At 44.8% G+C, this 16,619-nt stretch overlaps 1 protein-coding gene across 5 annotated transcripts in view; it reads left to right on the plus strand.

Annotated features, from left to right (window-relative positions):
* PPIH (peptidylprolyl isomerase H) overlaps positions 1-11,252 on the plus strand; it is a 19,690-nt gene extending 8,438 nt beyond the window's left edge. For 2 of the 5 annotated variants that reach the window (XM_025382760.1, XM_025382796.1), the window contains exons 7-10: positions 793-880; positions 1,360-1,400; positions 2,150-2,235; positions 11,083-11,252. In XM_025382760.1, coding sequence (XP_025238545.1) covers positions 793-880; positions 1,360-1,400; positions 2,150-2,218 — 198 coding nt within the window. In that variant the 3' untranslated portion in view covers positions 2,219-2,235; positions 11,083-11,252. Of the gene's footprint in view, positions 1-792; positions 881-1,359; positions 1,401-2,149; positions 2,236-10,220; positions 10,531-11,082 lie in introns of those variants that run through there. The other 3 variants (XM_025382769.1, XM_025382778.1, XM_025382788.1) reach the window with 3 other exon arrangements.
* Positions 11,253-16,619: the final 5,367 nt, after the last annotated feature.

A 16,619-nucleotide genomic window follows, 5' to 3' on the forward strand; every position in this document is an offset into this window, starting at 1 on the left:
ATCGAGACCATCCTGGCTAACACGGTGAAACCCCGTCTCTATTAAGAAATACAAAAAAACTAGCCGGGCGAGGTGGCGGGCGCCTGTAGTCCCAGCTACTCGGGAGGCTGAGGCCGGAGAATGGCGTGAACCTGGGAGGCGGAGCTTGCAGTGAGCTGAGATCCGGCCACTGCACTCCAGCCTGGGTAACAGAGCAAGACTCCGTCTCAAAAAAAAAAAAAAAAAAAGAAAAGAAAGAAAAGAAAACCAGTAGATAAGACCCTCTAGCAGGCTAGCAGGCTGGGGAACTAAAATATGAACCAGGGTTTGTGTCTAGGCATTCAGCCCTACTGCTCAGAATGTAAAAAGCTGTGCTTTCAAGACATATTCATAGCTGGGCCTGGTGGCTCACACCTGTAATCCCAGCACTTTGGGAGGCCAAGGCAAGAGGATTGCTTGAGGTTGAGGTCAGGAGTTTGAAACCAGTATGGGTAACTAGTGAAACTTAAGTCTCTACTAAAAAAACAAAAAAAAAATTAGCCAGGTATGGTGACATACACCTGGAGTCCCACCTACTAGGGAGGCTGAGGTGGGAGGATTGCTTGAGCCCAGGAATTTGAGTCCGCAGTGAGCCATATCCTGTTCATCTCTGTATCCTTGGATCCTAGCTTAGGCCCTGGCTCATAATAGGTGCTAAGTTAGATTTACTGAAAAAAACATGGAGGGATTAGGGTTACAAGCTCTTTTGGGAATCTTACCCATCAGGTAACATGGCCAAGGAAACTTACTGCAGGTATATTTGGTTTCCATCAGGCAAATAGTGGTCCGAGTACAAATGGCTGTCAGTTCTTTATCACCTGCTCTAAGTGCGATTGGCTGGATGGGAAGCATGTGGTGTTTGGTAAGTCCTACTCATGTCCCATGGTCCAGGACCCATTCACCGCGGATGGAACCTCCAGAGGAGTTAGTTCTCAGACTCTTACCAAGAATGCTCAACTTGGATAACTGCTTAGGTGGTAACAGAGAAAACAGAAATGGTGGGGAGGTGGGGAACATGTTTGGCTAGAGAACTAGAGGGCAGGACAAAAGGGCCATTTGATATAGTATGGAACCACTCAGGGGGAAAACCCAGTAGCTAGCACCAAAGAAATGCCATACAGGCAGCATGATATGGTGAGACTTTGCAGTCACTCGGATATAAGTGTGAGCCCTAACTCTACTTATTACCTATGACCTTGAGCAAGTCATTTCACCTCTACCACATCTTAATTTCCTAAAGTTAGTAAGAGAATCTAATGACATAATAGCTAAGAATGGGCTTTGGAAGCTGGAAAACGCTATGTAAACAAGAATAAAGTCCAGCTCACACTCTTCCTACAGGAAAAATCATCGATGGACTTCTAGTGATGAGAAAGATTGAGGTAAGTACTGCTTTAATTTTTCTCTTTCTCTCCCATTCTGGTCTGGTACTGTCTGACTAGCGTCCAGGAGCTAGAGAAGGGGGAATGAGCTCCAGTTTGTTAGGCCCAGTCTTCATTGCTTCAGGAAAAGGGAGGAGAGACCACCTAAGTTAGCCTGTCTGGTCAACACTGAGGTTTGGCCCCTGACGACCCTGTTGCCTACTTGATAAAATTCTACTCCTCAGCATTGCGTTCAAGGTCCTTCTTGATTAGTCCCTGTCTACTTCTCCATGGCCCCTTCTCCTGCCACTGCCTCTTTCACGTTCCAGTCACATCAAGCTACTAGCTCTTCCCTAAATCTGCCATACACATCCCTGCCCCTTGCTCTTTCCTGCTCCTGAGCCTTTGTTCACACTGTTTCCTGTAGCTGGAATGCTCTTCTTTCCTTCCCTCCTGGTGGAATCCCATTCATCCTTCTAGGCACAGTTCAAATAACCCTCTTTTGTGAATCCTTCCCTGACCTCTTTAAGCAGCAATTTAGTTACCCGTCTACCTCTTATCCAACTCTCTCATAACTTTTTGTTATATTATCATAGGTTTGATGTTTTCTAAGTGTTTTGCATTTTCTCTTTGATACCTGTCTGCCAGGACATGGACAGTTTCTGAGTGCTGAGTCCTTAGCACAGGGGCTGGCAGGCATCAGTAAAAGTTTGATAAGGGAATGAGGAAGTGCCTGAGTGGATGAATGTCCATTGTGCTTTTTTTCCTAGAATGTTCCCACAGGCCCCAACAATAAGCCCAAGCTGCCTGTGGTGATCTCACAGTGTGGGGAGATGTAGTCCAAAGACTGAATCAGGTAAGTGTGTCTTTCTGCTATTAGGTTAGGAGTCAGACCTCAAAGAAGACAGCATGGTCTAGTGGAAAGATCTTTAGTCTTGAAGACATGAGATTGAGCCCAGTTCCTCTGTGTGTGACCTTGGAGTAGTCACTTTCCTTTTCTGAGCATGTGTCCTCATCTGTCAAATGGAAATACTATAATACCTATCTCTCAGAGTCACTGTAAAAATCAAAAGAGAAAGGGTTGTAGGAGCACTGTACTTTTCTATCACTTTGTAATGTACAAAGTATCAATCTGAAAACTACTCAGGCAGTTTGTAACAGCACTTTCAGACTACAGTTCCATTCAGTAGTCCCCCTAGAAAGACCTGGCTCCAGGCCTGAGTAACTCTCTGCTGGGACCAGGCCAAGGAGCCAGGAGACACGCCTGTCATGCACCTCATCAGAACTGATACTGCAATTCCAGGCCTTGACTTCATATTTGCCGGCCTTGCAGGTGAATGCGTTGCATCTTCCAGCCTACATGGACTCATTTCTTACCCGTATTTGCCACTGCCTGCTCTGTGCTGAACAGCATGCTCGCTGCAGAGAGCGGGGCAAAGAATTGAAAGGTGTCTCCTTTCAGGAGCTCATGGGAAGTAAGACATTCTCAGAGGTCATCACTAGTAATATGAGTGACACTGCCAAGTGTGAGAAGAGTACAAGGGGGAAATCCATCACTTCCAGCCAGGTGAGGGGTAGTAATGTTTTTCTTTTTTTTAATTTCAAACCTGCAAAAAAGTTAGAAGAATACCTTGAACACCCATATATCTTCACTTAGATTCACCAGTGATTAACATTCTTGTTTTATTTCTTTGCCTTGACATTGGTTTTTTTCTTTCCCTTCTTGCCTCCTCATCCATTTCCGTTGCCTCTCCTCCTCCCTCCTGCTCCTCTTCCCTCCCTCCATCCTTCCCTTCCTATTTTTCATCCTTCCTTCCCATCTTCCTTCCTTTCCCCTTTCTTCTTTTCTTTCCCGTTTGAAAGTTGCAGACTTCTTGACACTTTACCCCTAAGTATTTCAGCAAGGAACTCCTAAAAATAAGAATATCCTATGTAACCACAATATTATCTAACATATAGTACATTTTCAAACCTCCCCAGTTGTCCCAAAAGTAACTTTTGTAGCTTAAAAAAAGGTGATCCAATCAAGCTTCCCATATTTCATTTCATTTGGTTTACACAAGTAACACATTACACTCTCATTGTGAAAACTTTCACACCAAACAGATAAAGTGAAAGCCCCTCTTAGGGGCTTTCTGTTTGACAACACCCACCCCCAATTCCACTCCTCTTTCCAGAGGTCACTTCCTTATCAGTTTGATGTGTGTCCATCAGGGCCTTTGCCTTGCCCATGTAATTTTGGGAGGTTTTCTTTTTCCCAAATGAAATCATACAATATTTTAAATGTTCTAGGAAATTATGTCTTGAAAACTTTTCCTTCTTAGTTCATGTAAAACCACCTTGTATTAAAAAATGAAAACAGCCCAGCACGGTGGCTCACTCCTGTAATCCCAGCACTTTGGGAGGCCAAGGAGGGCAGATAGCTCGAGCTCAGGAGTTCGAGACCAGCCTGGGCAACTTGGTGAGATCCCGTCTTTCCAAAAAAAAAAAAAAAATTAGCCAGGTGTGGTGGTGCAAGCCTGTAGTCCTAGCTACTCAGGAGGCTGAGGTGGGAGGATTACTTGAGCCCAGGAGTTTGAGGCTGCAGTGAGCTATGATGGCACGCCACTGTACTCCAGCCTGGGTGACAGAGTGAGACCCCATCTCAAAAAAAAAAAAGAAAGAAAAAGAAAAACCGAAACTGCAGTGCAGCCTGAGCATCCCTAATCCGAAATCCCAAATGCTCCAAAATATGAAACTTTTTGAGCACTAACATGACATTAGAAGTGGAAAATTCCACACCTGACCTCATGTGATGGATCATAGTCAAAAATTTGTTTCATGCACAAAAGTATTTAAAATATTGTATAAGATTACCTTATACAATAGCTATAAGTAGCTAGGACTACAGGTGCGTGCCACCATGCCCAGCTAATTTTTATATTTCTTGGTAGAGATGGGGTTTCAGCATGTTGGCCAGGCTGGTCCAGAACTCCTGACCTCAAGTGGTCTGCCCACCTCGGCCTCCTAAGGTGCTAGGATTACAGGCGTGAACCACTGCCCCCAGCTGAGCATTAGTTCTTAATTTTATATGTTGTAATTGTTTTCTTCAGAATATATTTTAAGAAAAAAATTAGTATTAATGTTGCTTAAGTTTGGTGATATTCTTTGTTAAAGAGAAGTTCTAAATTTTGATGAAGTCCAAATTATCAGTCTTTCACTGCTTTTTGGTTTTGTCTGATTTAAGACGGTCTTTACTACCTCAGATCACAATGTTTTCTGTGTTTTTTCTAGTATTTATTTTTATATGGTGGAACTAAGATCATTTTTCTAGTATTTTTATAGTCTTATTTGTATATTTATAAAATCATCTTATAATTAATTTTTCTGTATAGTGTTAAGATAGGACTTTTTCTTCTTTTTTTTTCCAAATGGAGATCCAGTCAAATACTTGATCATTTTAATGACTCTACAACACACCTTTATCTGTGACCAACTCTGTTCAGAATATCTGGCACTTACAGGCATTCAGTAAAAATTTATTACATGAGTTAAGTAGAGAGGGAGAATGTCAGGCATTTTAGGCGGGGAACTGGTGTGAGCAAATGCTGAGGCTGGAATGCACAAGTGTGTGCTGAGAGCTGCATGTGGACCTCTCTTGTTCAGCCAGATGATCCCTTCTCAGGCTCACTTGACACCCTGAGCTTTCCTTTCTGCCAATACTGGGTGCCCCTTGGGCCCAGCCTGCTCTCCCTCTTCAATGGCTGCTGGCCATTCCCTCCCTCTCCTGCTCATTTCTTTGCTATAACTAAAGTTGAGTTCATAGGTCCTTTCTTTCCAAAGACTGACCACTGATCACTACCAGAGGACAGACGATAACAAAAAGAATAAAGTTTAGAAATTCTTTATGTTGGGGCCTCTTTTCTGTATCTGTCTGAGTCTTTTACATAGAGTTACTGGAAGTCCTTGTTGTGGTTTTATTTCTGAGGGTGGGGATCATCAACCCTTCCCCCATCCCCCACTGTTAGCAAAAGTTATATGAACTTTTGCCTTTAAGAAAGCCCTTCTTCTCAGCCTGCAACCCAAGCAGAATGCATTCCTCAGGTGGCCGTTGTACATTCCACAGGCCCTCTAGACCAGGACTGTCCATAGGCTGTGATGATGGAAAGGTTCTAGATCTGGGAGGTCCAGTATGGTTGCTGCCAGCCCCATGTGACAACGGAGCACTTGAAATGTGGCTGGTGCAACTGAGGGACTACACCATTAACTTTTTATTTTTTTATTTTTTATTTTTATTTATTTATTTTTGTTTTTTTGAGATGGAGTCTTGCTCTGTCGCCCAGGCTGGAGTGCAATGGCACCATCCTGGCTCACTGCAACCTCTACCTCCCGGGTTCAAGCAATTCTCCTACCTCAGCCTCCTGAGTAGCTGGGATTACAGGTGCACACTGCCATGCCCGGCTATTTTTTGTATTTTTAGTAAAGATGGGGTTTCACCCTGTTAGCCATGCTGGTCTTGAACTCCTGAGCTCAGGTAATCCGCCCATCTTGGCCTCCCAGCCTTTTTTTTTTTTTTTATTGACAGAACTAGGCTGTAATTTATTAAATTTAAATTAGGCTGGATGTGGTGGCTCACACCTATAATCCCAGCACTTTGGAAGGCCGAGGCGGATGGATTGCTTGAGGCCAGGAGTTTGAGACCAGCCTCACCGACATGGTAAAACCTGTGTCTACTAAAAATACAAAAATTAGCCGGGCATGGTGACGCATGCCTGTAGCCCCAGCTACTCCAGAGGCGAAGGTATGAGAATCTCTTGAACCCGAGAGGCAGAGGTTGCAGTAAGCCAAGATTGTGCAACTGCACTCTAGCCTGGGCAACAGAGCAAGACCCTGTCTCAAAAATAAATAAGTAAAAAAAAATAATAATAAATGTAAAGAGTCAATTGTGGCTAGTGGCTACTGTACTGGACAGTGAGCTCTTTTAAACGTAAGCCTCTCAGTCTACTCGCCCTGGCTTGCTCAGAACTGAATCTCATAGCTAATACTTAAGGACACTATAATTAAAACAGTTATCCTTCATTGAATTCTTCCTGTGCCCAGATAATGAGCTAAGAACTTTACTTGAATTATCGCATTTCACTTTACCAAAAATCCCTATCATAGGTTTTAAAGTGTTAGGAAATCTGGGGGCAGTCTAATGTAAAGGGGTTCCACAGATGGGTGCCCCATTTTGGGTTTCTGAATAATGTGATTTGGGAAAAATTAATGAAAGAGGAGATGAATTTCCCAGGGAGCAGGGGTCTGGAGGGAAGGGAAGTGGTATTTTTAAGCCCTATTGGGCAGTACTTCTTATACTTTAATGTGCATATGGATCTCCAGGAGATTTGTTATAAAATAGTGGTTCTGACTCAGTGGGTTTGGATAGGAACTGAGATTTTGCATTTCTAATCAGCTCTCAGGTGATGCTGATGCAGACTTTGAGAGGCAAGGCAATGGGGAATAAGAGTCTATCTTTTAATTGAGAACTTGCCATATTCCAAAGAAAAAGACCAAGAGGAAGTAATCTCTTGGTGGCACTAGTCCAGCAGGAATCCATGGCATTCACATCAAGGTATCACTTAATCCTGCATTTGAGGCCTTGTGCCCAGGCACTGGGCATATGCAGTGAAACAGCTAGGAAGGAGATAGAAGACAGGTCACTTGATCAATTCTACCTCCCTATGGAGCACTTCTTTCCAGAACCTTTGTGTTTTGCCTTCCTAGGTTCTGACTTTGGTTTTAGTGAAAATGAAGTTTTGTATAAAACTTTTTTTTTGTTTTTTTAAGACAGAACCTCACTCTGTCGACCAGGCTGGAGTGCAGTGACACAGTCTCGGCTCACTGCAACCTCTGCCTCCCAGGTTCAAACGATTCTTATGCCTCAGCCTTCTGAATAGCTGGGATCACAGGCATGCACCACCATGCCTGGCTAATATTTTTTGTGTTTTAGTAGAGACAGGGTTTCACCATGTTAGCCAGGTTCGTCTCAAACTCCTGACCTCATGTGATCTGCCTGCCTTTGACTTCCCAAAGTGCTGGGATTACAGGCATGAGCCACCATGCCTGGTCTGTACAACTTTAGGTACAGAAACCTTGGTTTTATCTCAGTGAGTTCTGGGAGATTTTTTTTTTTTTTTTTTAGACAGGGTCTTACTCTGTCACCCAGGCTGGAGTGCAGTGGCACGGTCACAGCTCACTGCAGCCTCGACCTCCCTGGCTCAAGTGATCCTCCCACCTCAGCCTCCTTAGTAGCTTGGATTATAGGCGTACACCACTACACCCAGCTAACTTTTTAGAGATGGGGTCTCACCATGTTGTCCAGGCTGGTCTCAAACTCCTGGCCTCAAGCGATCTTCCCTCCTCAGCCTCCGAAAATGTTGGAATTACAGGCATGAACCACCGTGCCCAGCCCTTGGAAAACTTTTTATAATGAATTTGGATATGTGTAGCATAAATGAACCTCTACCCTCAGGATTCTCCTACTGTAGTCGGAATGGGTTCTTTGCTACTTACATATACATGGGAGAGGGTGGCACCTCTCTTTTGAAAGCCTGAGTTCTGGCAACTCTGCTAGTCTGATATGCTACCCCCTTCCCTGTGATCCTCAAAGCTGGTACCAGTACCAAGTGGTGGAGAGCGTTCATTAATTCATTGTTGCCTAGATTCTCCAACAGATAATAATCATTTTGGGGCACTTGTTAAACCTACGAATTCCCAGATCCCTTCCCTAGAGTGTTTGATGTGGCTTTGGGGTGGGACTCAGGATGTTATGTTTGTACCAAGTATCTCACGTGCTTCTTAATAGAGGAGTGTGGGAAACACTACTTTAGTTAGTGCTGGGATGACTGTCTTTTAATATTTGGATCTTAGGAAAAAATATAGAATTAGCACAATACATAATTTTACAGTTATTACAGCTTACAGTAAGGCAATATTGAAGTTCGAATAGTGATTAGCTTAAAAAGTAAATTGTACCTGTGGATGATAGATACTGTAACAGTTGTGAAGGTGCTATCTGAATGACTAAGGTTTAGAAACACCGTCTTTCATTCTGGAATTACCTGTAGATGCGAGATTCCTGGGGGGAAGATGAGGGAAGATGTGTTGGTAGCAGTTGGGCTCTATTCATTGCACAACTAAGCGCTGATGAATTAAGATAGGTCCCATGCTGCATACAAAGCTACAGATTTGAAAAGTCCAGTTCCTTCCTTCAAGGAACTCAGTCTTTTGGGAGAACTGACAATTGCAGTACAATAAAGCCCTGTATTGGAGGTTTTAGATACATGCCCGGATCTTCCCGGAGTGGTTGGGTAGACTACAGAAGAGATGATGCTTCAGTTTAGTAAAGAAAGAATATAACTTGTCAGGTGGCTAAAACTGGGCAGGGCATTCCAGGCAGAGGGAACAGCCTATGCAAAGTCACAAAGGCAGCAAACAGCAGGAAGTGTAGAGGAAGCTACAAATAATTCAATATGACTGAAGCAGGAAAATATGAAAAGCAAACGGTAAGAAGGTTGGAGAGAGGCCAGGGCCAGTAGTGAAAGCTAGTGCCAAGCTTAGCAGTTCGTATGTTATTCTGAGGGCAGGGGCTGACTTTCAGGCATGAAGTAATTTTTCCCCTCTGGGGAAGGAGTCCATTGTGTTCCTGAGATTCTCAAAAGGGGCACTGACCCTCCAAAAAAGAATCAGACCAATATGAACCACTGAAGGATTTTCAGCAGAATATTGTAGTTGAATTTTCATGTTCAGAAGATGATTCTGGCAGCATTGTGGAGGATAGGCTGCAGGCCAGTGAGGAGTCCACTGCCGTAGTAGTCCAGGCAAGAGAAAAGAGATTTTACATGAAAATATGGGTCTGGGGAGCACTGGAGATTTGGCAGCAAATGTTTATGTGCCTGCTGAGCATGTGACACTGTTTGTTCCCTGTCCTGAAACGCAGAAGCTCTGCCAGCTGAAAAGGCCAGGGGAGGGGAGAATGTCTGGCTCCAGTCCATTCCAGTCCAGTACAAAGGCAAAGCTTCTTGCATTGCAGCCAAGTCTTACACACATAGAGTTTCCATTCTCTTCAATGGAATACTATACAGCCTTAATAAAAACAAAGAGGTAGATTTGGATGTGTTGGCAAGATTTCTAAGGTAAGTTAAGTGACAGTCAAGATGTAGTAATTTATGTAAGCATGTTACTGTTTATTTTAAATGATTTTCAGGAATCTCTGCAGTGATATAAAGCAGACTGTCGATAATACTTCTGCAGAGTAGAGATAGCAAAGAGACTTTTCAGTTGCCTTATTTAAGCTTGAATTTTCTACCTTGAACATGTGTCTTGTAATAGAAATACATACTGTTTATATGTAGTTTTAACTAATCCTAAATCCTCCCAGCACCTCCCAGGAGCCTGCCCACAGCTGTGGCTAACATCAGTTGTGAATCCGTCGCTGATCCCTCCACCTCCTCTTCCAGGTCTAAGCCCAGACAGTGGTTCCCACCTGGGTGCTCCCGCAGCACTTGGTTCATCTCTCCACTGTGGCATTTAACACACTGTATCACAAATGTGTCGGTCTGTTTTCCCCTGGACTGAGATCATGCTGACTAACATAGTGCTTGGTCTGACAGAGCTTAGGTCTTGGCACACCATGCAGCTTACAAAGTACATTTATGCATTTTCATACATTTTGCTTGAGGGCCCACAATTAAACTTCAGTCTGTGCCTACAGTACGATCGATGCCAGCACTCATTGTCCACTGGAGCAAGGTGTGGCATGTCTGAGGAATGGCAGGAGGAGGGGGACAATAGTATCTGAGTGTACTTACCCTGTTCTCTTAGTATAGCTTGCTCGACTTCAAGGCTATAAACCGAGAATGTGGACTGCCCTTTCTCTTACCTCTGGGACCGAAACCTGCAAGGAAGAAGGATTACTTTTTGTTCTGGACCTCCACAGAGAGCCATCAGAGTCTGACAAAAAGAACAAAGGCTTTGGAGCCAAGTAGACCAGGAAGCCCCACCACTGTCTAAGTCTGTGACTTTAGTCAAGCCGTGAAACCCCTTGGGACCCTACTCCTTTGCATAATTAGATAATATATAATGCATGGAGTTGTGAAGGGCAAATAAATGAGACAGTATGCTTGACCATAAACGTTAGTTGCTTTCTTCCTGGTTCTTTTGTAATTTACTGCCCAACTTTGCTCTGGGGACCCAAAGGTCTGACCTATGGTGAGACTCTGACCTGTTCTACCCTTTTGGGAAAAGAGGATTGGGAGTGCAGAGAATAGCTGGGAGTGGCCGGGCACGGTGGCTCATGCCTGTAATCCCAGCACTTTGGGAAGCCAAGGCAGGCAGATCACAAGGTCGAGAGTTCCGACCAGCTTGGTCAATATGGTGAGACCCCCGTCTCTACTAAAAATACAAAAATTGACTGGGTGTGTGGGTGTGGTGGCGTGTGCCTGTAGTCCCAGCTACTCGGGAGGCTGAGGTAGGAGAATTGCTTGAACCTGGGAGGCAGAGGTTGCAGTGAGCTGAGATCGTGCCACTGCACTCCAGCCTCAGCAACAGAACGGGACTCTGTCTCAAAAAAAAAAAAAAAAAGGAATAGCTGGGAGCATTGTCTCATATGGGATGTCCCCTTCCAGTTGCTCTGAGGTGCTTACCTCCCCATCCCACATTGACCTCCATGTCTCTGCCATTGTAGGCCTTCCCTTCTTCTTGGTGGTGGTCTTGAGTAAGATAATCTGGAGTGGCCCTCGTGTTTGCTTCCCTGCCTGCTGCTGCCCTATTTGATCAAGAGACCATGGAAGTGTCAGAGATTCAGAATCCAAGATTGTCTTTAAGTTTTCAACTGTAAATAAAATTTTTTTGTATTTTTTTTTTCTTTTGGTTTTGTTTGTGTGTGGTTTTTAAATAGTTGTAATAGCCCTGTCTCCTCACACTTCAGCTTCAGCTAGGAGGACTGGCACTCCTCAGAGGCCAGCATGGACCAGTGCCAAGCTTTTGCTGTGTATAGTTGATGCCTCTGAATTGCAGGCAGTCGTAGCAAACCTAACTCTCGTAGGTTAAAGCTGATGGACAAAGAAGGCACAGCCCTAGGACTTTACAGCTCTACTTATTCCAAGGATGTTCCCAGCAGGATCAATTTGGTTAGCTCTGGATGGAGCCCGTGGGGAAAGGGTCACTAACTTGACCTATCTACTTACCTCAGAGCATCCTTGAAAGAGTCAAATAAGAGAGTGGATATGAAGGTAATTTGTAGGAAACAGCAACAATACCTTAGAAAATGTTAGTTTTGGGACCAGGTGCCATGGCTCACACCTGTAATCCCAGCACTTTGGGAGGCCAAGGTGGGCGGATCACTTGAGGCCAGGAGTTCAAGACCAGCCTGGCCAAGATGGTGAAACCCCATCCCTACTAAAAATTAAAAAATTATCTGGGCTTGGGGCACGTACCTGTAATCCCAGCTACTCTGGTGGCTGAGGCACAAGAATCGCTTGAACCGAGGAGGCGGAGGTTGCAGTGAGCCGAGATCACATCACTGCACTTCAACCTAGGTGACAGAGTGAGACTGTCTCAAAAAAAGAAAATGTTAGTTTTGAAAGGAAACAGCTCAACATATAAAGATCCCACTGAGCCCGGTGCTGTAGCTCCTGTCTATAATCCCAACTACTCAGAAGCCTGAGGGGGGAGGATCACTTCCGTGCACAGAAGTTCAAGACCTGCCTGGGCAACATACCAAGACCCCGTCTCTACAAAACAAACAAAAATTAGCTGAGTGTGGTGGCACATACCTGTAGTCCTAACTGCTCAGGAGGCTGAGGCAGGAGGATCCTTGAGGCTAGGAGTTTGACGTTGCAGTGAGCTATGATCGTGCCACTGCACTCCAGCCTGGGTGACAGAGTGAGACTCCATCTATTTTGAAGAGGCAAAGAAGAAAGTTCCCTGATGTTTCTTTCATGAGGCACTTTCTGTTTGCTCTCATTCTTTCTTGCTTTCTTCTGTCTTGTGGATGGGGATGCTTCTTAACTACTGGCAGCAAGATACTGCAGGAGCAAGGTAGCAAACAGCTGAATTCTATGACAATAGAACTTGGTTAAAAGTGTTGTTTCAGTGTGTCAGATGACAAGGGAGATGGTGATAAGGGCCCTACAGTATAGACACTTGCAACTCTCTAGCCAAGGAAACATACTTCAGAGGACACTGTAGAGAAAGGACTCATCTAGTGGAGGAGAAATTTTTAAGTAACTATATAGGGTGGGATTGTAAAGAGATGGGAAGGAGGATGAACAGCTGTGATCCAGAGCTCACATTCTTGTGATGGGCTGTTCAGCTGCACTCTGTTACATCTGGCACCTACATTCTATGCCAGTCTCTGTCCTAGGCCCTGGAGCTGAGTAAGTTGTGGCTCATACTTGTGATAGGTGACAGGGACAGTTTCAATGCAAGGTGGTATTAGAATGTGAGCCCGTATGAGGGCAGGGCATGACATTTGGTCTCTTTTTTTTTTTTGAGACAGAATCTCACTCTGTCGCTCAGGCTGGAGTGCAGTGGCACGATCTTGGCTCACTGCAACCTCTGCTTCCCGGGTTCAAGCAATTCTCCTGCCTCAGCCTCCCAAGTAGCTGGGACTACAGGCACATGCCACCACACCCGGCTAATTTTTTGTATTTTTGGTAGAGACGGGATTTCACTGTGTTAGCCAGGATGGTCTCGATATCCTGACCTCATGATCCACCCGCCTCAGCCTCCCAAAGTGTTGGGATTACAGGCGTGAGCCACCGTGCCCAGCCGATCTTTTTCTTGTTTTGCTTTGTGTTTTTGAGACGGAGTCTCACTCTGTTGCCCAGGCTGGAGTGCAGTGGCGCGATCTCAGCTCACTGCTAGCTCCGCCTCCCAGGTTCACGCAGTTCTCCTGCCTCAGCCTCCCGAGTGGCTGGGACTACAGGCGCCCGCCACCTCGCCCGGCTAGTTTTTGGTATTTTTAGTAGAGACAGGGTTTCACCGTGTTAGCCAGGATGGTCTCAATCTCCTGACCTCATGATCTGCCCGCCTCGGCCTCCCAAAATGCTGGGATTACAGGCTTGAGCCACCGCGCCCGGCCTGTTTTGTTTTTAACTGCTGTGTCCCCAATACCTGGAAGTGAACTTCTGGAATCTAATAGATGCTGAATAAATATTTGTTGCATGAATGATAGTGGTATGAGAGGAAGAGGGGAAAAAAGGGGGAAAAAGGCTTCTTGGAAGAAGTGACGTTTGAGGTAAGTAGTGACAGGCTTTAATTTGCCAGATCAACAAGGTGGCAGGTGCTTTCTAGGAAGAGGGAACTATGTTCTTAGGCCACAGTCTGTTAGAGATGGGGGACAAGGTAAAAGTTATTTTGCAGAGATTCTTGGGATGAATCCCTTGCCCATCACATCACTTAAAGGCAGGCCCTGGAGTTGTCTGTACCATGGTCACCACGGATACCTGGGTGGTGTGAGCTCCCAGGATAGCAGGGAGACCAGCAAAGCTCGGGAGTGGCGCTCTCCTACTTTGGAACAGGAAATGAAATTTGTCATGAATTGTTGATGCTTGTAGAGAGGTGGCTACAAGAAAATTATTTTTTGAGACATAGTTTCACTCCGTCACCCAGGCTGGAGTGCAGTGGCACAATCCCAGCTCACTGCAACCTCCACCTCCCGGGTTCAAGCGATTCTCCCTCCTCAAACTCCTGAATAGCTGGGATTACAGGCACATGCCACCATGCCCAGATCATTTTTGTATTTTTAGCAGAGATGGAGTTTTGCCATGTTGGCCGGGCTGGTCTCAAACTCCTGACTTCAAGTGATCCACCTGCCTCAGCCTCCCAAAGTGCTGAGGCATGAGCCACCATGCCTGGCTGCAAACTACTTTCTGAAACAGCTCATCCTCAGGCTCACTGAGCCCGAAGAGAGCTGAATGAAGTAACTGGATGAGTAAGTAATGATACTTTTTAAAGTAACATTGAAAAGACAGATGTTACACAATTTGTATTTTTGCCTGAGAAGCCATCCCTTCAAAGCAGTTCCATAGTGAGATTGTTCATTTATTCGTAGAGGTGCTGCTGCAATATTTTCTAAGTGTCTTTGTAACTGGAGAAAAGCTCTCAAGCCTATAGGGCATGCTTTTAAATGTCCTCAGTGTTGGCAAAACTGCCTTTTGAGGAAATATTTTAACATTCAAAAGTCATCTGGAGCTGGAACACATGAACAGAGGCTGTGGAATCCACCCACTCTCTGTACACATTGCTGCTGAAAGTCTTTTTCACCTGGATTACTGGCACAGCTGCGCAGATTACCTTTCTGTTGCCAGTACCTTTTTCAATTCATTTTCTACACCATGTCGCTCATTTAACAAATCTTTTAAGGTATTATGTGTCAGGAACTAAGATGCCCAAGGAAGTCACAGTCTGGTGGGGAACATTTAATTAGAGCAATACAGTGTGTTAGGATGGGAGGGATTCTTAACCTAGTAGCATCTGAGCGAAGACCTAGAGGATGAATTAAGCAGGCAAAGAGGAAGGAGGAAAGGAAGGGTGTTATATGCAGAATTTTATGTGATACTCCAAAGGAAACAGTGGCTAAAGGACTCCACTAGATGAGTCCTTTCTCTACAGTGCCCTCTGAAGCGTGTTTACTTGGCTAGAGAGTTGCAAGTGTCTATTCTGTAGGGCCTTGTAATATTTCACCATCTCCCTTGTCATCTGATACACTGAAGCAACACTTTTAACCAAGTTCTATTGTCACAGAATTCGGCTGTTTGCTACCTCTGCTCCTGCAGTATCCTGCAGCCAGTAGTTACAAGCACCTGGAAGGTTGGACAGGGAATACAAGAGAAGACTGTAAGACTTCTTAGAAATCATAGAGTCCAGTAAACCACATTAAGGAATCTGGACTACCCTAAGGGTAATGGTAGTCACTGGAAGATTTTAAGTAAGACAGTGTCATGATCAGATAGATGTTCTCAAAAGAACTTTCTGGCTGTTGTGGTGAGGAATATTAGAGTAAGACAGAGGTAGAGAGGTGTGGTTAGTAGCCAACAGCACTGCTCTATACTAGGGATCAGCCAACTACACTCCGTTTTTCTGTGGCTCATGAGCTAAGAATACGAATCGTTTTTAAAATGTTTAAATAGTTGAAAATATGTAAAGATTCGTGTCATGTAAAAATTAGGGCTGTTTTCAAGCTCCAAACCTGAGTAGTAAGTCAGAACCATATTGTCGGCCAAGCTTGTATTATAATTTGGTTCTCACAGAAAAAGTTCCTACCCCTTGCTCTAAGCAATTGGCGATGATGGCCTACAGTAGTGGCAGTAGGAATGAAGACTCTGAATTGACATTTAGAGAGTTTAGGACTGACTCAAGAAGGCCTTTAGGAAGTGGAACTGACAGGCCTAGACGGCATTGGTAGGGGTAAGGGATACTGCACTAGCCTCCTAACTTTCTCTACTTCAATTCCTTGCCCCTCTGCAACCCATTCTCCACTCCGCAGCCATTTTTAAAAAGATGCCCCTCCCTACTTACGACTCTAAAATTGCTCTTCTCACTCTTCCCCTCAGGATATATTTCCAATTAAATATACCTAAGTGACTCTGCCCACCTCTGCAACCCAATGTCACATTCGAGTCTTATTGAACTACTCGACTGCATTTCCCGAGATCCCACCTCTTCTCGCCTGTACCCTGTGCGCGGAAAGTCAGCCCTCCACCTTCTCCCTGCTTCCACTCCCAAAATACTTCGTGCTTCTGCAGCTCTGGAGTATTTACCGTGTTGGCTGTTCAAATTTCTGCCTCCATCAGAAGGCAGAAACTGACTCGCGAACTATTCCATCCCCAGCCGATAGTAGACGCTTAAAAAAGAACGAAAGAAGGTGGGTGGAGGACTTCAGTAACATCAGGTGGCAGCCTCAATTTTATCGTTTGTGAAACGTGGATAGTAATTCCTCTATCACATGGCTGTTGTACGAATTAAATGAAAAAAAACATAGCACGCTAGCTTGTTCAATAAATGTGAGTTGAATTAAATCTGATTTGTGGCCAGTAGAAAAACACGTTAACACTTGAAAAGAAAGACACATTTTTTAAAATATATGCCTGGTAAAACGGATCAGAAGGCAGGTCCCCACGGAGCACACCCTCGCCCTAAACATGCTGAGCCCGGGCTGCCAGAGCCTGGGTGGTCCCTCCAAGGTGACTGCTCCGACAAAAGCGTACGCTCTTCAAA

The sequence above is a fragment of the Theropithecus gelada genome, chromosome 1 (genome assembly GCF_003255815.1).
Source record: "Theropithecus gelada isolate Dixy chromosome 1, Tgel_1.0, whole genome shotgun sequence".
NCBI lineage: Eukaryota > Metazoa > Chordata > Mammalia > Primates > Cercopithecidae > Theropithecus > Theropithecus gelada.